The following is a 22,235-nucleotide window of genomic DNA, read 5'->3' as shown; positions in this document are numbered from 1 at the left end:
CAAGGGTTTCCTCTGGAAGATCTTGCTCAACAGCGACCTTTGTTATATGGGGGTGAAGAACAAAACACTGTATCCACATGTTGTTTGGAATTGGTTTGGGTCATGTCTCTATGCGCAAGGTCCCAGGCTCAATCCCTGGGATCTCCCGTTCAAAAAAACATAGGTGTGATGGAGGGATGAAACACCCTTGCCTTAGAGTGCTTGCTAGCCACAGTGGCTAGATTGACCAGTAGTCTCATTTAGAAGGAGGAGGAGGAATTGGTTTTTAAATGCTACTTTCTCTACCACTTCAGGAAGAATCAAACCGGCTTCCAATCACCTTCCCCTCCCAGCAACAGACACCCTGTGAGGTAGGTGGGTCTGAGAGAGCTCTAAGAGAACTGTGACTAGCCCAAGTCACCCAGCTGGCTTCATGTGGAGGAGTGGGGAAACCCAACCTGGTTCACCAGACTGGCATCCATTGCTCATGTGGAGGAGTGGGGAATCAAACCCAGTTCTCCAAATTAAGAGTCCACCGCTCCAAACCACTGCTCTTAACCCCTTCACCACACTGACAGGAGGCAGCTTCATATGTTCAAATTGACAAGAAGTAACAATGACGTCTCCCAACACAGAATTTCCATCAAAGGTTAATATAATTGGGTTGGGTTTGCATTCCATACTGGCTCACAGACCATAAGGTGCTCCTTGCTGGCTATGACAGTGAAAGACACAGGGGAATGAGTCACTTCATGTCACTTCATGTGACTCATTCCCCTGTGTCTTTCACTGTCATAGCCAGCAAGGAGCACCTTATGGTCTGTGAGCCAGTATGGAATGCAAACCCAACCCATGTTAGTCTGTTAATAGCAGTAGAAAAAAGCACCTTAAAGACTAACAAAATTTCTGGCAGGATATGAGCTTTCGTGAACCACAGCTCACTTCTTTAAATACCTCATACCCTGCCAGCAATGTTGTTAGTCTTTAAGGTGCTATTGGACTCTTGCTCTTTTCTATCACTTCACAAGCACAGAGTACTTTAGTTCTATAGAAATGTAGTTGGCTCCAGCCTGAGGAGAACAAAGGGCTCACCCCTCACCCAGAGAATCACACCTAGGAATAACATTTGGACAGGAAGTGAAAGGTGACCCACAAGTGGGAGATTACAAAATCCCTGAGCATGAGGAAGAGCACTTTCCCTTAAGACGTTTTGTCATTCCTCCATTTCTGTAACTGGAACTCCATCTTGAGCCCATGTTACTGAATCCATGACGGGGAAGCCCCAAACAATGAAAACAAAGTATTGGATTGTTTTGAATGCCTGCAACACCAAGAATCAGTAGCTTATCCTAAGAGCAGCACTCCTCAAACAGATAAGTTTAAATGGGAGATTACACCATGAGCCTGGCTGAACCTCAGCGCATTTATACATTCACAACAACAAAAGCTCATACCCTCAAAATCTTGTTGGTGTCTTAGGCGCAAGTGGACTTGAATATAGTTCATCACACATGGTCAGTGATGGTGGCTGGTACCAAAGGGAGAAAACAAAATAGAAGGGGAGCAGAGAATGGAGAGCCCGGCTGGACCAGAGATCCAGGAAGGCTGAGTAGCTTTCTCATTCCTGTGTTGGCTGAAACAGGGCTTGTGAGACCTTTCCCCAAAAGGGCAAAGCTAATGTTTGGGGCAGAATTTGAGGTAGGAGTAATCTGAACTACTAAAGCTTGACCAGGGAGACCCACCAAACCTTGGATAGAACCCCACAGATACTACGAGTCCCTCTACAGGCCTACCTGCCAATCCCTCCACTTCATTGCAACCACGGTCAAACAGCTTTTTCTCTTCCTCCAGCCAGGATATGAGGTCAGGTTTGGCAATCAGAGGTCCTTTTTCAGGAGAAAACAAAAACACAATTATGGCTCTTCTGTGTGCATATAAATGTTCAGCAGGTCCAAGCCATCCTGACTCTGCCGGACCATAAATATGGCAATTGGACCAAAGCTCATCCATCTAGCATTGGCAGGCATGAATCATAGAATCATAGAGTTGGAAGGGACCACCATGGCCATCAAGTCCAACCCCCTGCACAATGCAGGAAATTCACAACTACCTCTCCCCTCCACACCCTTAGTGACCAGAAGATGGCCGATGCCCTCCATCCCATCATCTGCCTAAGGTCACAGAACCAGCATTGCTGACAGATGGCCATCTAACCTCTTCTTAAAAACCTCCAGGGAAGGAGAGCTTACCACCTCCCGAGGAAGCCTGTTCCACTGAAGAACCGCTCTAACTGTTAGAAAATGCTTCTTAATGTCTAGACGGAAACTCTTATGATTTAATTTCAACCAGTTGGTTCTGGTCTGACCTTCTTGAGCAACAGAAAACAACCACGGCTTGCCAGGGTGGGAACTAAGTAACAGATGGGAAGCTGATTGGTTATTACCCCAAGGACTTTGCCAACACATACACACCAGAAACCAGGCTTTAGAGAGGGAGCCAGAGTGGTGTAGTGGTATGGAGCAGTGGATTCTGATCTGGAGAACCGTGTTTGATTCCCCGCGTGTTTGTTGGAGCTTAGCCAATGGGCCTGACTACAACCTTCCTCAACATTACCTTCCTTACAGTGAACTGTGCAATAGCCATGGTCGCTCTTCTTTGGAGATAGCCAAAGAAAAAATGATCCTCACCCAGAGAAACCACATTCCCAAAATTTTCCAGCATGACTTCCTTGTACATAGCTTTTTGGGCTGGGTGCAGCAGGGTCCACTCCTCCTGGGTGAAATACACAGCCACTTCTTCAAAGGATATCCTACCCTGCAGAAAGAAGAAGGCGTTTCTTTATATTGGTGGGAAATTGGTCTGTGAGAGAAAACCAAGCACACAATTTCTGAACATCCTCCCAACTGAAATTCTTTGGAGTAGATTTAAGAACATCCCTGCCTGTAACCAGACCTGCCCACGCTTGCAGGACCTATAAAAAACAGTGGCTCATGTATTGCTTTATTGTGCTTTTTACGTGCCCTTATGGGAAACCTGCATTGATCCACTGATGCAGGATATTTCCTGTCTCCTCACAAAGGTCAAAGTGGCTTTCCTCCTGGCTGATCAGCGTCCCTGTATTACAGTGGAGGTAGCAAAGTTTTTTTTAGCTGCGATGAGGATTCAAGGAACCAACTGCGAACCTACTTGATTGTTGTCATGATTTATTATTTTATTTACATATAAACTGTATTACTGTATTATTTTATCTGGATATAACCATGTTTATGATTGTAACTTAAACCCGTATGCCATTAAAGGTTGATAGAGAATTTCTGAACAGAAGCAGCCAGGAGGGGATCAGAGCTGTGAGGCTTTCCCTTCCCAGCTGTCCTTGGAGGCAAACCAAGGCCAAAGAGGGCTCCAAGCCTGCCCCCTGCTCTGGCTTTCTTACTGGACTCCTCCTTCCCTTATCACAGATACAAGCTCTACCTCTGAGAAGAAGGCCCTTCTGGAGAGAGGAGCATTTGAGCACACAAAGATATTTGGCTTACAGGAGTGTAAGGGCTTGCCTTCATGGGTGTTGAAGGAGACAAAGAGGTTTTTAACGCCCTCTCCGCTTGATCTGCCAATGGGTGGACCAGACTGGTAGAGACCTTTTTTAGCATCCATGTGCTGATTTAACGTAATGACCCCTCACAAGAAAGGCTATTAACTGTCCCATCGCTGTCCACTGCATGTCTCCCCAGTGAGCTCCCCCTCCCCGGTACCTGAGCAGGCTGCATGATGTCTCTTTTCCCTTCACCAGAGGCAGAAGATGGCGGAGACGGCACCAAGGTTGTCTTTCCCCTGTTTGGGAGGGAGAGAAAGAAAGGCGAGAAATCCTTTTTTGCTGCAGATTCAATATTTTGGTGCTCGTCCCTTGAGTGAACTTCTCTCCAGATTCGTTTTGGGGTGCAATTCAAGATATTGCATCTTATCTAGGAAGGCTCAGGAGAGTTTGGCCCCAGGTTTGAGTCTCAAATGTATACGTGCCAGACAGGGACCGCATCTAGGGTTGCCAGCCTCCAGGTGGTGGCTGGAGATCTCCTGCTATTACAACGGATGTCCAGGTGACAGAGATCAATTCCCCCAGAGGAAATGGCTGCTTTGGAAGGTGGAACCTACGGCATTATACCAACCACAGTCCCTTCCCAGCCTGGAGCTGGCAACACTAACCACGTCCCTTGTCTTCCATCTGGCATTGCTGACTCTGAAGAGAACCTTCAACAATCTCATGGAGTCTGGAGGGAAAACTCCCCTTTACGCATGCCCAGGAGAGGAGAAAAGCATCCCCCAAGTGAGAGGACCAGGATTTCAGAAGAGAAAAGGAGAGGAGACATGTGGGGAGACAGCCTAGGACTGGAAATAGAAAAAAGGAGAAGGGGAGACAGGGGAGGAACCATCCAAGGCGTCTTCCATGTGGAGACACGCACGTGTGGTTTCACCACTGATGGTGTGGCTGCCATGACAGTGTTGAAGCAACAGGACTTCCACAGGGCACGTTTCCCCACATTTTCCCCATCCTTGTAAGGGCAGAAAGGAAAGATAGAAATTTTGGAAATAAAAATATAAAATAAAATCCACTGTGGCCATTGCTGTCCCGCAAACCATCAGGGCTTTTTTCTATTATTTTTTTTAAGGGCAATTGAACATAGTAGTATGTGAACCAAGTTCTCGGAACTTCTAGGTTTCATTTTTTTTTTGTGCGGAGATACAAGGGGAAAGGCATATCTCTGCAACAAAAGGGGTTAGAGACGGTCTTTAAAAAAAGAAACAAAGAAAGCTAAGAATTCAGAGACCTGAATTCTTTGTTATAATGAAAATTGCCAATTAAAACACAAAAAGCTCACCCAATTACAGGAGGGGAGGAGACAAAGGCAGGTAAAATGGGCTGTCACTTGGGCCAGACCAGGAAAAGCTGAATTCCCCCCCTCCCGCCCCAATGGCAAGTACCCAGGCTTTACTGTGAACTTTCCCAAAACTTTGGAGTAAAACCAGATTGGAGACCTGTGTATGTGGGGTATGGGTGTGTATGTGCATAACCACACCATGATGATGTGGGAAAACAGTGGGGTGGGCCTCTCCAGCCCAGGCTATTAAAACATCCCTTAGCTTTCAAAGGACAAAAAGGCACAGCATTATCACCAAAGAGGAAACTTTTCTCAGAAGATCCCCCTTTCTTCTCTCGAAGCTGCATTTTGCATGCCTTTCCTGAGAGCCAAGCATCACAGCCCCTTTTAATCCGGTTCCTCTGAATTATCCCTTTCTCAGCTTTTTTTCTTCAGAACTCCTTAGACCCCCCCAACTGCATGCATCCTGATCCCTTCGCCCCCAACCCCATTCTCCCCCTTCCCCGTCCATCTCCCCCAGCCTCAATCTCACCCTAGGACTCCTCCCCGCTCCCTCCCCACCCCCAACACATTGTTGCCTCTCCTTCCCAAAAATGCCTCTACGGAACCTGAAACCATTTGAGCCTCGTCCAGCCTCCCAAGGTGCCGGGTTCAGATTCTGATGGGAATTGGATACCCTTGTCAGAGGAAATGGATGGTTGAATATTAATGGTATTAGCGGTAGAAGCTAATTAAGGTTGCACGCACACAATAAAGACTAGTAGTCTCTTCTCTTAGCAAAAATCAACTTTACTTACTAACATCAGGGAAGGGTAGCTTGAGTTTAAAATAACAAATTCCTTACTACATCTTACGTTTCCTATCACTTCCCAGATTCATAGCTGGGAGTTCTACAACTTCACATAGTAAGATCTAAAATACAATGGCGATGGCTTGGTTACAAACAATTTAACCCCTGACTGTCTGAAATACAATGAAACTCGCTACCGAAGACCCAACAGATTCTGCACTCGGGTAGCAGAAAAGGGGCCAGAGTCCAGCAGCACCTTAAAGACTAACAAAAAATATTTTCTGGTAGGGTGTGAGCTTTCGTGAGCCACAGCTCACTTCTTCAGATGCTTCTTTAAGGTGCTACTGGACTCTGGCCCTTTTCTACTGCTGCAGACGGACGAACACGGCTACCCACTGGGCACTCGGGGGTTTGCAGGGACCTGCAAGACGGCTCTGCACAAAAGGGACCAAGGGTCTCCCTCTCTCCCATGCACTTAACGCCCCTCTTCTCTCTTTGCTTTGGATCTTGCATTGCAGTCCCCCCCCACCCCCTTCCACGTCTCTCCCCCCACCCCAGCCCCTTCGAGCTTACCAGATCCGTGCAAGCCGTTCAAGCAGATACCTGGGAGACCCAGGAGCATCTTGCGCAAGGGGTGGGGTGGGATGGGGAGGAGAGAAGCAGGCAATGTGCCGATCTACGGCTGCGACTCTCTCGCGTTAACCCTTAGAAAGCGGCTGTTACCGCACTTTGTATTCCCAGCGATGTATTAGGAGTTTGAAAACGCTATTAAAAAAATACTGTTCGCACTTTGTTTGGCCCCTTTAGCTGCGAAGACGTCTTCCCACCACTGATAAGCCGTGGTCTCCAAAAACCCTTTTAAAGCGATGGGGGTTACCGCACTTTGTATTCCCAGCGATGTATTAGGAGTTTGAAAACGCTATACAAAAATACTGTTTGCACTTTCTATGTATCCCCGCCGATGTATTAAGAGTTTGAAAACGTTATAAAAAAAAATACTGTTTGCACTTTGTTTGGCCCCTTTAGCTGCGAAGACGTCTTCCCACCATTTTTTAGCCCTGGCATCCAAAAACTCTTTTAAAGCGATGTTTTTTAATAACATTTTCAAACTCTTAATACATTGCTGGGAATACCAGCCAAAGACTTCTGATACTAAGGAAAAACATCGTATTAAAAAAGATGCAGAACTTAAGAGTAAAGTAAAAAGCATGTGTTGAAAAACCACACATTGGCTGTTACCGCACTAGGTATTCCCAGCGATGTAGTAAAAGTTTGAAAACATTATAAAAAAATACTGTTCGCATTCCCCCCCCCCCTTTAGCTGTGAAGATGTCTTCCCACCATTTATAAGCCGTGGTATCCAAAAACCCTTTTAAAGCAATGGGGGTTACCGCACTTTGCATTCCCAGCTATGTATTAAGAGTTTGAAAATGTCTTAATACATCGCTGGGAATACAAGTGCGGTAACCCCCAAAGTGCGGTTCGAGGGAACAGGAGCAAATAGGGTTACAGCACTCGTATTCCCAGTGATGCATTAAGAGTTTGAAAATGTTATAAAAAATACTGTTCGCACTTTGTTTGGACGCTTTAGCTGTGAAGACGTCTTCCAACCATTTATAAGCTGTGGTATCCAAAAACCCTTTTAAAGCGATGTTTTTTACAACATTTTCAAACTCTTAATACATCGCTGGGAATATAAAGTGCGGTAACCAGCCACCCCAGATCAAATAAATACGACATCCCACAGCAAATGGTCAGGCTATTCTGTTCCCATTTTAATGGATGGCATGAAAACTGTATTAATAAAAGGCTCCATCCTCCTCTCTGTGGGAAGCATAAACTCAGAAAACAGGAATAAAAGGGGGCTAGGGTTGATAACTACATTACTGGCAGAAAATAGGGAGGACTCGAAACGACAGGACTACTGCTGAAAGTTAGAAGAGAAAAGAGAAAGTGCCAAAGCAGGACTGCAGCTGAACATCAAGAAGACAAAAGTAATGACTACAGGAGAATTACACAACTTTGAGGTTGAAGATGAGGAGACTGAAATTGTTGAAGACTTTCTGTTCCTTGGCTCCACCATCAACCTGTCAGGTTGCTATCTCGGTTTCGTTATTGCCTCTGTCTCTGCGCTGTACTGTCTGGCCCTCAAGGTCGCATACCTAGGCCTGGGAACTCAGCTCCTGGGAAACTGTGTTCAGCCTATGCTTGTAATCTCCCGCCTTTTCTGCTTTATATTATCTCCCAGCTAGTGAGTCTCTCATAGCTGTCATTTTATTCGTTTGCACTGTATGCCTATTTGACCAGTAAAAGCCATCTGCTTGGACTCTATATGACTTTGTGGTGATTTCTGGTTCTGTGGGCCAAGGGCTGACATTATGACAGCTATCCCTTCACCATTCTACTAGCCAGGCTGGAGCCCAGGAGGGTTCGCCTGCCACTTGGATGGGAGCTGTGCAGCTCTCCAAGTGATCTACTACCCTGGAGCCCTTCTCTGAGGATCCTACTCTGTTACAAGACTTAATCGCTGAACTTTTCCGGACTACCCTAGAGGTTTGCCGCTTGCGGAGACTGGTGCAGACACAGTGGCAGTCTCTAAAGGGGGTTCTCTGGATGTTAACTTCGGAAGCTACTGATACTCATTTAGACCTTCAGGATTTTGATCAATTACTGGATGATGCCCGGTTGGCATCCGAGGATTTACAAGTACTGACTGAACTTTTGGACAATCTCATCTCTCGGGAGTCTCTCCCATCCAGGACGTTGACGCGCTCTGTTACCCGGGAAAGTGCTACGATGGCAGGAGCCGCGCCGGAAGTTTTTTCCCTGGTACCTAATGCAGCCGATTGTCAGGCTGAGGCCAAGCGGATTGCCGTTCACACAGCTCTCCTCCTTGTGGACTGTACAAAGGACACCCCGGTGGCCACCTTGACCCAACATTTGGCCTCAACATTCGAGGCCGATGCGCCCGCAATTGCAGTTCGGATACAGCCACTACTTGGCGGGGCCCCCGATCCCATACTTGCACTTCTGGAAACGGAGCTGTTACCACGTGTTACTGCAGCTATGGCCCAAAGACTTGAGAACGCCAAGGTTCTTGCGGATAAGAAAGCTGCTGAAGCAGCTAAGGAGGCCGAGGCTCAAGCTGCCAGGGCTAAGGAGCGGGCACCAATGGACACCCGTCCCAAAGACAGAACAGGGGGCCCGTTAGGTCTCTCTTTCTCCCCAATTTTTGCTCCGTCGCGCACAACCCAACGCGCACGCCGCCTTGCTGGCCGACGTCAGGATCCAGAGGAGTCTGAGGAAGAGAACCTTTATGAAGACACCTCTCAATGGGCCACGAGTTTTCGGACAAGTAAACCTCAGCGCACTGGCGGCCCAGGTGAGGACGTTTACCTCTTACATGCCCGGAATCGGGAACTCTCCGACCGTGTCGATCAGCTCCAAGAACTAATGGAGCGTATGCTTCAGGACAATAGACAGTTACAACAAGCTCTCTTAGCCCAGGCACAGCCCGCTCTACCCCCGGGTCCGGGGGTTCCCGGCCAGCCACCCGCTAACGTGCCTGTTCTGCCTCCGCCTCCCGGAGCTCCCGTTGTACCGCCACCCGGACCGCCTGTTCAACCGGTTCAGCCTGTACCCGGACCTTGGAAGCAACTCAAATTGAGAACTACTTACGATGGGTCCCTCGAGACTCTACCTTGTTTTCTGCATCAAGTGGACAGCTATATGCGGGAACAGGGACAATTGTTCCCCACAGAGGATAGCAGGGTGCGCTATGTGGCTTCCCTTCTAACGGGTAAAGCAGCGGAATGGATGGTCCTCCAGTTCGACACCCGTTCCCGCTCTATCCGTACCCTCAACAACTTTATGACTGCTTTGCGGAGGAGGTTTGAAGACCCCTTCCTGGGGGAACGAGCCAAATCAGAACTGTTACAACTCAGGCAAGGCTCCACTCCGGTTCGAGAGTTTGCCGATGAATTTCAGAGACTGGCGAGTAAAATTGTGGGATGGCCCGAGGCCACCCTAATTCATCATTTCAGGGAATCCCTACACCCTGATATTCTGAACTGGTCTTACATGCGAGGGGATCCTGATACTCTTGAGGGATGGATCCTATTAGCCGAGGAAGTGGAAAGCCGCCGACGCTATGTTTCCCATGTCCGCCAAAAGCACAGGGAAAAAGGCACCCAAAAACCCCAGCCCAAGGCGCCACCGCCCACTCCACGGAATCCCGCACGCCCGCCCCATGAACGGGAAGACCGGTTTCAGAGGGGGGCCTGTCTTATTTGCGGAGGAATGGGTCACTTTGCAGCTGTCTGCCCGTACCGCCCGGAAGCATCTCGCCCCAGCACGACAACCCGAGCCAGAGGTCGTCCACCACGCAGAGGCACCACGGCCACCCGCAGCGCAGCGCCGGGAAGACCCACACCCTCTGCACTTCACGTTGGAGACCAGACCTCCCTGCCTACTACTGATGACCCTGCTGGGTCTCGGATTACAAGTGCCCCATTGGGGGACAACTCTCCATCCTCAGATGAAGGAGACCCATGGAATTCTCCAGCCTTAAACCTAGAATCTCCCCTCGACTTGTCAAAAAACGGCTTCGGTCTGTGGTGAATGGAGCGTCTCCACAGACCTCTGCAGATTCCCCTGCTAAACCGAATGCTCCCACTAAAATCAAGGAAGTGGACACCACTGTCTACGTGGACGCAGTTCTACAACACCATAAAGGTGGTCCCCAATTGCCCGTCAAAGCACTCATTGACTCCGGTTGCTGTCGCACTCTCATAAGCGAGGCCACTTTTGCTGCTCTCAAAGCCGAATCTGAGGCTTTGCCAAACCCTGTCCAATTTGCCCAAATGGACGGGAGCGATTTCCAGGGGGGTCCAGTTGATCACCGAACCGTAGGGGTAGCGATGGGAATTGGTTCCCACTGGGAACAAATAGACTTCACTATAGCCCCTATCCGATTCGAAGTAGTCTTGGGAATTAACTGGATTAAAGGACATAGTCCCAGTATTGATTGGGAAACAAACACTATCTCCTTCGCTAGTCCCACCTGCGACCAGCATCGGCAGAACTTTGCTCTGCTATATCCGCCCGTTCCAGCATTAACCTCTACTGCCCCAGCACCACCGGTTCTACCTGCTGTATACCGGGACTTTGAAGATGTCTTCGACCTTAGGGAATGTGATGCCTTACCCCCCCACCGGGCCTCAGACTGTGCGATTGAAGTGGTAAAGGACTGCACATTAACCAAGAGTAAGATTTACCCTATGAGCGCTTCCGAGCGCACTGTCCTCCGGGACTTTTTGGACAAAAACCTCGCCAGAGGGTTCATTCGCCCTTCGAATGCCCCAAACTCGGCCCCCGCGTTTTTCGTCCGGAAAAAAGAGGGCGACCTTCGCCTGTGCATTGACTTCAGAAAGCTCAATGAGGTTACCCAGACCAACGCCTATCCTATCCCATTAATATCGGATATTTTGGGACAATTACAGGAAGGCCGTGTGTTCTCTAAGTTAGACTTGGTGGAAGCCTACTACTGAGTCAGTATCCGCGAAGGGGATGAGCACCTCACTGCCTTCTCTAGCTGTTTCGGAATGTATGAATTCCTTGTAATGCCGTTCGGATTAAAAGGGGCCCCGGGGGTCTTCATGCAACTCATCAATGAAATCCTACATGACCTTCTATATCGTGGGGTGGTGGTCTATTTAGATGACATTCTCATTTATTCGAAAACTATGAACGAGCATGTAGCTCTGGTCCGGGAAGTTCTGCAACGCCTGCGTGACCATCAACTTTTCGCAAAACTAGCTAAATGCGAATTTCATCAAAGCAAACTCACGTTTTTGGGATACATCATCTCCCACCAAGGTCTTCGCATGGACCCCGCCAAAGTCCAAGCCGTCCTCGATTGGACTCCCCCCACCAACCGTAAGCAAGTACAACAATTTCTGGGATTTGCAAACTTCTATCGGGGATTCATCCCTAACTTCGCCCAGGTGGCTCTACCCATTACGGACCTACTGAAAACTAAGGGAAAAGTAAGCTCGGCTGCCTTGCCCTCCGCAACAATCCTGTGGACTGAGCAATGCCAAGCCGCTTTTCTGGCCCTCAAACGCCTCTTCACTTCGGAGCCGGTGCTACAGCACCCAAACCCAAATCAAATGTTCATTGTGCAAGTCGATGCTTCCGATGTAGCCATGGGAGGGGCCCTCCTCCAGCAAGGACCGGATGGTCTTCTTCACCCTTGCGCTTACTTTTCAAAAAAAATTGCGCACGCTCAATTAAACTGGCCCATCTGGGAGAAAGAGGCCTCAGCGGTTCATCATGCACTGACTCTATGGCGGCAATTCTTGGAAGGGTCTAAAGTCCCCTTTGAGGTTTGGACCGATCACAAAAATCTAGCTGCCCTCACGGGGTCCCATAAGCTGTCGGCGAAACAACAACGGTGGGCGGAGTTCTTTGCTCAGTTCCGTTTCACCCTGAAGCACGTCCCTGGGAAGCAGAACGTTCTCGCGGATGCCCTCTCCCGTTTACCACAATATCCGGTAAAACTCGTGAGACCCACCAACTCTCTGTTCACCCCTATGCAACGTGGGGCCCTACCTGTGCTGGCTGTGCAAACTCGATCCCAGCATCAGCACGCCGTACCCAACTTACAAGCTCCGTCAGCCCAACCGGCTGCCCAGCCGCCACCGCAACAGACCGGCGTTCCCGCCCTTCCTATCCCTCCGGCCGCCCAGCCGCCTGCAGTCTGCGCGCCGCCGCACGTAAGCACTAGCCCCATAACTGTTTCTAAGATCACCATGACCGACGGGGGGGCCCCCTCCAAAATCCCCATCTCCGAGTCCTTTTTAAATGTCCTTCGGGACCAGTGCCTTTTAGAACGCTCCGCTCATACCCTACCTCCTGTTTTGGAACAGGGAGGGTCCTGGTACAAGGACTCGAAATTGTATGTACCCAAAGCTCTCCGGAAGGACGTTTTGCATTTAGCTCATGGAGCCAAAACAGCTGGGCACTTTGGGTTTCTGAAAACCCTTCACTTATTGCGCAGACAGTTCTGGTGGGGGGGAATGCGTTCCGACATTGACTCTTTCATCCGCAGCTGTCCCGTTTGTGCCGCTGCGAAACGATCGCAGGGCAAACCCCCGGGACTGCTACAACCTCTTGAAACGCCCAGCAAACCTTGGGAAGTGATTGCTATGGACTTTATGACTGATCTCCCTCTCAGTGGGGGTAAAACTGTGTTGTGGGTTGTTACTGATTTGTTTTCTAAACAAATACATTTGATTCCATGCGTAGGGATCCCCTCTGCTCAGAAACTGGCCCGCCTCTTCGTGACGCATATCTTTCGTTTACATTCGTTTCCGCGTAAGATAATTTGTGACCGCGGGAGTGGTTTCGTTTCTAAGTTTTGGAAAGCTTTCCTCAAGTTGGTGGGAGTGGAACAAGGTTTGTCTAGTGCATACCATCCCCAAACTGATGGTCAAACTGAACGTGTCAATGCTGTACTTGAATGTTATTTACGCTGTTATGTTAACTACCACCAGGATGACTGGGTGGAACTGTTACCTTTAGCAGAATATGCCTACAATAATGCCATGCATCAATCCACAGGTTTTAGCCCATTTTTTGCTGTGTATGGACAAGATTTCAGTCCTATTGCTCCTGCAGATGATGTAGAGGGGGAAGGGAACCCCGACATTGCCTCCTGGGCACACGCCCTCCGTACCACTTGGCCCTGGCTCGTTAGCAACCTCGACCGGGCCAAGCGTAAATACAAAGCACAAGCTGACAAACATCGCTCCCCCGGGGGTGATCTGCAAGTGGGTGCTTTGGTTTACCTTTCCACCAAAAATCTCCGTTCCACCCGTCCGTGCCATAAGCTCAGTGCTAAATTCATTGGCCCTTTCCCTATCACCCGGGTCATAAACCCTGTCACGGTGGAACTGGCTCTCCCCAAATCCTTGAGGCGTGTGCATCCTGTTTTCCACATTAGCCTCCTCAAACCCCATGTTGCTTCTCCACAGTGGCATCCGGATCCACCTCCTGCGCAACCCATCATGGTGGGGGGGGAGGAACACTTCGAAGTCTCCAAGATCCTTGACTCCCGTGTTCACCATGGCAACCTGCAGTATTTAGTCCGTTGGAAACATTTCCCCCCTGCCTATGACGAATGGGTGCGCGCACGGGATGTCTCCGCCCCCGACCTCGTCAACGCCTTTCACATTGCTTACCCGGATAAGCCAGCCCCCTTGCGGACTGGGAGGGGGCCTTGAGGGGAGCAGAATGTCAGGTTGCTATCTCGGTTTCGTTATTGCCTCTGTCTCTGCGCTGTACTGTCTGGCCCTCAAGGTCGCATACCTAGGCCTGGGAACTCAGCTCCTGGGAAACTGTGTTCAGCCTATGCTTGTAATCTCCCGCCTTTTCTGCTTTATATTATCTCCCAGCTAGTGAGTCTCTCATAGCTGTCATTTTATTCGTTTGCACTGTATGCCTATTTGACCAGTAAAAGCCATCTGCTTGGACTCTATATGACTTTGTGGTGATTTCTGGTTCTGTGGGCCAAGGGCTGACACAACCAAAAGGGAGAGGGCAGCCAAGAAATCAGAAGGAGATGGAGGCCGGGAAGGGCAGTCATGAAGGAACTAGAAAATATTCTGAAGTGTAAGGGTGTGTCACTAGCAACCAAGATCAGGTTAATTCATGCCATCATATTCCCTATCACTATGTATGGGTGTGAGAGCTGGACAATGAAGAAAGCTGATAGGAAGAAAGTAGATTACTTTGAAATGTGGTGTTGGAGGAGAGGGTTACGGATACCCTGGACAGCCAAAAAAACAAATCAGTGGGTTCTAGATCAAATCAAGCCTGAACTGACCCTAGAAGCTAAAATGACTAAACTGAGGCTGTTGTACTTTGGACATGAGAAGACAAGAGTCACTGGAAAAGACAATCATGCTAGGAAAGGTTGAAGGCAGCAGGAAAAGAGGAAGACCCATCAAGAGATGGATTGACTCTATAAGGAAGCCACAGCCCTCAATTTGCAAGATCTGAGCAAGACTGTTAAGGATAGGACACTTTGGAGGACGTTGATTCATGCGGTCGCCATGAGTCCGAAACGACTTGACGGCACTTGACACACACACAGGGTTGCCAGGTCACTGGCGGCGGGGAGGGGGGTAGAGTTGCCAGATCCAGGTTGAGAAATTCCTGGAGATTTGGGGGTGGAGCTTGGGGAGGACGGTGGGGTACAATGCCACAGAGTCCACCCTCAAAAGCATCCATTTTCCCCAGGGGAACTGATCTTGGTAGTCTGGAGATGAGCTGTAATCCCAGGGGATAGAATCATAGAGTTGGAAGGGACCACCTGGATCATCTAGTTCAACCCCCTCCACAACACAGGACTCACCTGGAAGCTGGCATTTCTTAGGGGGGACCGATCTGTGTAGTGTGGAGATCCGTTGTAATTCGGTGAAACATCCAGGCCCCACCTGGAGAATGGTAACTCTAGGCTGAGCTGCTCATTTAGTACTCAAACGATGATTAAAAATCTCAAGTGCAGTGAGCAGGCACAACTTTAGTCTATATCAGGGGTTCCTAATATTTTTTGTGCCTTGAACCCCTTTGGCAGTCTGGTGAAGCCTATGGACCCCTTCTCAGAATAAGGTTTTTAAATGCATGAAGCTTAAGTTTAAGAAACAAACCAGTGACTGCCCAAAAAAATCACTCTCTATAGAAAATAAAGGTTTAAACGCTTGTATGTGAATCAACTTGATACATTGGGAAGTACAATATATCACTTGAGAGCCAGTGCAGTGTAGTGGTTAAGAGTGGTGGTATGGTCTGGAGCAGTGGAGTCTGATCTGGAGAACCAGGTTTTATTCCCCACTCCTCCACATGAAAGGCGGAGGCTAATCTGGTGAACTGGATTTGTTTCCCCACTCCTACATACGAAGCTAGCTGGGTGACCTTGGGCTAGTCACTGCTCTTAGAGCTCTCTCAGCCTCACCTACATCACAGGGTGTCTGTTGTGGGGAGGGGAAGGGAAGGTGATTGTAAGCTGGTTTGATTCTGCATTTAGGTAGGAAAAATCAAATGCATAATTATAGAACAGGGGAGACTTGTCGTAACAGTAGTGTGGGAGAAAAGGATCTTGGGGTCTTAGTAGACCAAACACTGAACATGAGTCAACAATGTGATGCGGTAGCTAAAAAGGCAAATGTGATCTTGGGCTGTATCAACAGAAGTATAGTGTCCAGATCATGCAAAATGATGGTGTTGCTTTACTCTGCTCTGGTTAGACCTCACCTAGAGTATTGCGTTCATTTTTGGGCACCGCAATTTAAGAAGGATGTAGACAAGCTGGAGCACATTCAGAGGAGGGCCATAAAGATGGTCTGATCCAGCATGGCTTTTCTTATGTTTTTACATGAGAACTGCAGGGAGGAATACCTGAAAGCTTCACTTAACACTATCTCTTCTGGCAACTACCATGCTACTTTGACCATGCTACTCTATGATTTATTTAAAGTCTTTGGTTTTAACTATAAGTGGTGAAGCCTTTTATGTGATGTTACGTGGCTATGCTGAAAGCAGTTCTTTCCACACTCCAAGAAAGTGTGTTTCCCAGCACAGTCTCATATTTTTAACACTGAACCTGCAGGAGGATCCTTTTGCATTCATAGGGCCCTTATGAATTCTCTTTCTGTTATTTCCCCCACCCACCCCTCACATTACATCTTGGGCTGGGACTTGAGGCTTAATCCTGTTCTGACAGGCAACCGATTCCTGCCTCTGCTTCTGTTTTGCTTCCTTTTCCCTCCTGCATTGCCTCTTTGGTAGCGCTTGATCCCCAAAGGGTTGACAAAATAAAGCAGGGGCCTCAAATTTGCAGTGCCTAACATCAAAGGAATCGGAACATCCTGGGCCAGGCAATCCCCAGAACCTCCCGTCCCCCCACCCATGGGTTGTTTTTTGCATTGGAACCTATGGTTGTCTGAAGCAGACATAACTCGTCAGAAACTAAAGCTCGGAGCCTCAAAATTGGCCACTTGTTTCAGGATGTCAGGAAGGCTTGCGGTGTCAGAAATGAAGGGACCGTTCTGGCACAGAATAGCTATTTGCAATGGACTCAAACAGTTTACATACGGTGACAGATCCTTTTAAAATTTTATTTATTTTGCAGAAGAAACTGTTTACATCTAACATAAAACAGGCACAATAGATAAATTCCTCAGGGTTATGCAGTATTATCAACTTAGTTCAGAGGTATAGAATATCTATTATTATACTGGGGGGGGAAGGTGGCATGGTATAACCCGATCTCATCAGATCTCGGAAGGGAGACCACCAAGGAAGACTCTGCAGAGGAAGGCAAATGGCAAATCACCTCTAATTCTCACTTGCCTTGAAAGCCCATTGCTGGATTCGCGGTAAGTTGGCTGTGACTCTACAGCACTTTACACCCCCCCAACTTTTATACTTCAACAAACCATCAAATCAGCCTTGAGAAGAACCCCAGACAAGTGCACACAGCATGTTACACAGGATCAACAAAGATTATTTTATTTTAGAAATAGTTGTCAATTTCATGTTAAGCTCTCCTTTCTGCAATCTTGTGACAAGCAGGCTGCTGATTTGCAGGTATTGAGGGATTGGAATACCTTCACTGATCCTTGTAACCAAAGAAGGCACTTTCTTGACAGCGAGAAAATTGTATCTCTGATCAGTTTAGGGAACCTGCTTGGTTTTGTGATATGAGCCTTCCCTCTTGGTCGCTGCTGGGAGGTACATTTTATATTGAGCATAAAGAAATCACTGAACCACAAAGCTGAATAAAACAACAAACAAGATTTATTTAATTCATCACACTTTTACCCCACCCTCCCCGGCCCAAAGGCCAGGTTCAGGGCATCTTATTTATAGATTATGTGGTGAATTTCCTTTAAAGCTTGTAGTTCCATCTTTCCTGCCTCCCCATCCTGTCCCCCACTCTTGAAATCTGTGGGGGGCTGATTTGCTGATATATATTTTGTTGTGGCTCCTAGGTATATTTATGGCCATGTTTTATTGAGATTATGGTTTTAATTATAGTGATGATTTTATATATTGGATATTTATGTTTTTAATTGTTGTTATCCGCCCTGAGCCTGGCTCGCTGGAGACGAAGGGTGGACTATAAATTTGAAAAATAAAAATAATAGTTACCAGGTCTGCTCATCTCCCATCCATCTTGCTCTTAGTGAATGCTCCTACTTGGACATTTGCAAGGAACCCCCTTACCTTCCTGCCCCTGGAAAAAAGACAGGACTTGCCCCTTAGTCACTGGAAATCTCTGAAACATCTACTGTTGCTACCCTGCAATTTCTCCTTTTCCCCACTACCTTTTGTTTTCAACTTGGTGCTTATTGGCCACAGTTCATTTTGTGTATGAAGAGACTGTGTGGTGTAGTGGTTAAGAGCAGTGGATTGGAGTGGTGGACGCTAATCTGGTGAACCAGGATGGTTTCCCCACTCCTCCACATTAAAAAGCCACCTGGGTGACCATGGGCTAGTAAGTTCTCTTAAGAGCTCTCTCAGCCCCACCTACTTCACAGGGTGTCGGTTGTGGGGAGGGGAAGGTGATTGTAAGCCAGTTTGTTTCTTCCTTAAGTGGTAGAGAAAGTCAGCATATAAAAACTAATTCCTCTTCTTCCTCCTCCTCATCTTGGGACAATGATCTTTTACATAGATTGAATATGGGAAATATTTTGCCCTCACAAAAATTCTGGGCACACAAACACTCTTGAAAGGACTACCGGTAAATACTAGACCCAAATTGCGTGGCCCCGAGTGGGCAGAAAGACAGGATATAAATGTTGTATATAAATATTTCCAAGTTGTTTTCTGTTGCCCTTGAATGACTCTGGGTGCTTAATCTCATTTCTCAATGCAAGAAAAGGAAAATGCTTTTGCTCTGGAGCTTGGTGGAAAAATACAGACTTTTGTTCATATTCTGTAGTATACAGCCCCATTGTGCAGAGTGGTAAGCTGCAGTTCTGCATTCAAAGCTCTGCTCACGATGCAAGTTCGATCGCGACGGGAGTCAGTTTCAAGTAGCCGGCTCAAGGTTGACTCAGCCTTCCACCCTTCCGAGGTCGGTCAAATGAGTAGTAGAAGAAGAGCTGGTTTTTATATTCCGACTTTCTCTACTACTTAAGGGAGACTCAAACCAGCTTACAATCACCTTCCCTTCCCCTCCCCACAACAGACACCCTGTGAGGTAGGTGAAGCTGAGAGAATGTGACTTGCTCAAGGTCACCCAGCTGGCTATGTGTAGGAGTGGGGAAACAAATCCAGTTCACCAGATTAGCCTCCATTGCTCATGTGGAGGAGTGGGGAATCAAACCCGGTTCTCCAGATCAGACTCCACCGCTCCAAACCACTGCTCTTAACCACTACACCACGCTGGCTCCCAGCTTGCTGGGGGGAAAGGGAAGATGACTGGGGAAGGCAATGGCAAACCACTGCCGTAAACGAAGTCTGCCTAGTATCGGGATGTGACATCACCCCATGGGTCAGGAATGACGCGGTGCTTGCACAGGGGACTACCTTTACCTTTTACCTTTGTTCATAGAAGATTAATAATATCATGAGTCCTAGGATACCTCTTGATCGTATAGCAATTGAATTTACATAGGTTATGAAAAGTTTCAGGTGGGTAGCTATGTCACTCTGTAGTGTGTTTGTGTGCATTGGTCTGTAGGTGTGTGTGTGTGTGTGTGTGTGTGTGTAAAGTGCCATCAAATCAAAGCTAACTTATGGTGGCCACAGCAAGTGGTTTTTAAGGCAAGTGAGAAGCAGAGGTGGTTTGCCAGGGCCTTCCTCTGCAGAGTCTTCCTTGGTAGTCTCCTTTCCAACTACTGACCCCACTTAACTTCTGAGATCAGGCTACATCATGCAGCCTTCATGATGTACATCATGCCTATTTTTCTGTAGTAATAGATCATATTTTTAAGTTTGGCACCACCTTAAGGACTAACAACAATTTCCAGAAGCTCTGTGGATCACAGTTCATTTAGTCAGATACAAATAAAATTGAAGACCCATCAACCCTCTTATCCATCAGAAGGTGGGAGGCATGTTACAAAGAAAAGGCAACATGAATCAGGATGCAGAAGTAAGATGCAAAATGTAATCAGGATGATTAGATTTGGGAAGATATGAATAGAGGTGGGAAAGGCAGAAAATTTGCACTTCTAGCTCTGAAACTACTTGAGCGTACACTGATTAACATTCATCCAGGTGATTTATGCCTGGAGTACATCACCTCCCACACAAGACTGGAGACTTTACTTGAGAATCTGTTCTGGCAACGACACATCAAGAAAGGGATCTTGGAGTGGTAGTGGATAGCTCAATGAAGATGTTAGCCCAGGGCTCAGCTGCTGTGAAAAAGGCAAATTCCACACTGGCCATAATTAGACGAGGAATAGAGAAAAAACTACTGCTATCATACTGCCCTTGTACAAATCTATGGTGAGATCACACTTGGAATACTGTGTACAGTTCTGGTCACCACACCTAAAAAAGGATATTGCAGTGCTTGACAAGGGGCAGAAAAGAGCAACCAAAATGACCAGAGGCTAGAGCAACTGCCCTATGAGGAGCGGTTATAAAAGCTTAGGGCTGTTTAGCTTGGAAAGGCAATTAAGGGGAGACATGATAGAGGTCTATAAAACTGTGCATGGTTTGGAGAGAGTGGACAGGGAGAAGCTTTTCTCCCTCTCTTGTAATACTAGAACGTGGGGTCATCTGCTGAAGCTGGAGGGTGAGAGATTCAAAACAGATAAAAGGAAGTATTTCTTCACATAACGCATGGTCAAATTGTGGAACTCCCTGCCCCAGGATGTGGTGAAGGCACCGGCCTGTTGTTCAGTGGCTGGCCAGGTGGTTAGCCTCAAGGTCACAATGTTATTCTCTGTACTGATGTTTTGTCTTACACCAGCTCTTCCCTGGGAACAAGACCCTGAGAACAGGGAACGGGGGGGGGGGGTTTGCCGTGGCAACCCAGAGCTGTTCTGAAAGTTTGCTCTTCTTTATATTTCCTGCACCCTCAGCATTTCCCCATTAGTGTCGTTGCTTATTTCCAAGTCACTTTCTGCTTACTACTGTGCCTATTTCTCAATAAACAACCTTCTATGGAAAACCTGCCTAGGAGTTCGTTTGTGGGATTTAGCTGGTGATCCAGAGCTGACATTGCAACACTAAACCCACCAAGAACTTTTCTCTTGTTTGATTTGTTTTTGTGAGGAATGGGGCTTGAGCCTCTTTCCTAAGTTCTGCATGGCGGCAGCAGCTGGATTGACCTCTTCCTCTGGAGGGGGGGATGACAGGTCATCCCAGGAAGGGAGACCGGGAACAGCTACTGCCAGAGAAGTACTCCATCAACTAGTCCGGGAGGAGGTTAGGGTACAGGCCCTGCGCGCGGATTTCTTTTCCAAATTTCAGTTTGTAATAAAACATGTCCCGGGGAAGCAAAACCAGCTGGCAGATGCTTTGTCCAGGCATCCCCAGTATCCCAATAAACTAGAACGCCCCACAGAGTCTCTTTTCACTCCAGAACAGAGGGGACTGCCCACGTTAGCCGTGCAGACCAGGGCTCAAACACAACGTTCCCTGGAAGTCACGGAAGCGCCTGCTAGCTCACCGAAAACGCTCACCCCCCTTCCCCAACACCGCTGACGAATCCGTCGGGGGAAGCGCCCACCAGCTCTTCACCCAGGGAGCCTCTCGAACTTTCTAACCCAGCTCCGAGCGATCCTCTACTAGAGGGACTACCCATTTCTTTCAAAGACGCCTTAATCCAAGGTTATCAAGCTGAGCGTTCGGCCAGTACTCTCCCCACAGATCTTGACCAGCGCGGGGAACTCTATCTTAAAAATGCCAGACTATATGTGCCAGAAGTACTCCAAAGGGAGGTGTTGCACCTTGCGCATGGAGCAAAGACTGCAGGACATTTTGGGTTTGTTAAAACACTATACCTCCTCCGGCGAGTTTTGGTGGCCGAAAATGTGACCAGACTACACTTGTTCTTTCGCAGTTGTCCCATCTGCGCCAATTCAAAACGGTCCCCGGGAAAACCACCCGGATTGTTGCAGCCTCTAGAAACTCCCTCAGGACCATGGGAAGTTATTGCAATGGATTTTATGACTGATCTCCCTCTCAATAAAGGGGAAACGGTACTGTGGGTGGTAACGGATCTATTTTCTAAGCAAGTGCATTTGGTTCCTTTAACAGGTTTGCCCTCCGCCCCAAAATTGGACCGCTTATTTGTGTCACGTCTTCAAATACCATTCTTTTCCGCGTAAGGTGGTCTCCGACCGCAGACCTCAATAGGTAGCCAAATTTTGGAGAGCTTTTCTCAAATTGGTGGCGGTAGAGCAGGGGCTGTCAAGTGCATTTCACCCTCAGACCGATGGGCAGACCGAACGGGTAAAAGCTGTGTCTGAGTGTTATTTACGGTGTTATGTCAACTACCATCAAGATGACTGGGTGAATCTCTTACCCTTTGCAGAATATGCCTACAACAATGCTGTGCATCAGTC

The 22,235-nt window shown here is 47.9% G+C and overlaps 1 protein-coding gene across 1 annotated transcript in view; it reads right to left on the bottom strand.

Annotated features, from left to right (window-relative positions):
* Window positions 1–995: 995 nt before the first annotated feature.
* Window positions 996–22,235, bottom strand: part of LOC130479732 (zinc finger protein 665-like) — a 40,129-nt gene continuing 18,889 nt past the window's right edge. Inside the window, exons 5-6 of the mRNA XM_056852179.1 lie at window positions 2,593–2,793; window positions 996–1,049 (exon numbers count right to left, since the gene is read on the bottom strand). Of these exons, the coding sequence (XP_056708157.1) occupies window positions 996–1,049; window positions 2,593–2,793 (255 nt within the window). The remainder of the gene's footprint in view (window positions 1,050–2,592; window positions 2,794–22,235) is intronic.

The sequence above is a fragment of the Euleptes europaea genome, chromosome 1 (assembly GCF_029931775.1).
Source record: "Euleptes europaea isolate rEulEur1 chromosome 1, rEulEur1.hap1, whole genome shotgun sequence".
Lineage (NCBI taxonomy): Eukaryota > Metazoa > Chordata > Lepidosauria > Squamata > Sphaerodactylidae > Euleptes > Euleptes europaea.
Note: the sequence above shows the minus strand (reverse complement) of the source record. Positions and strands in the feature narration are given on the sequence as shown.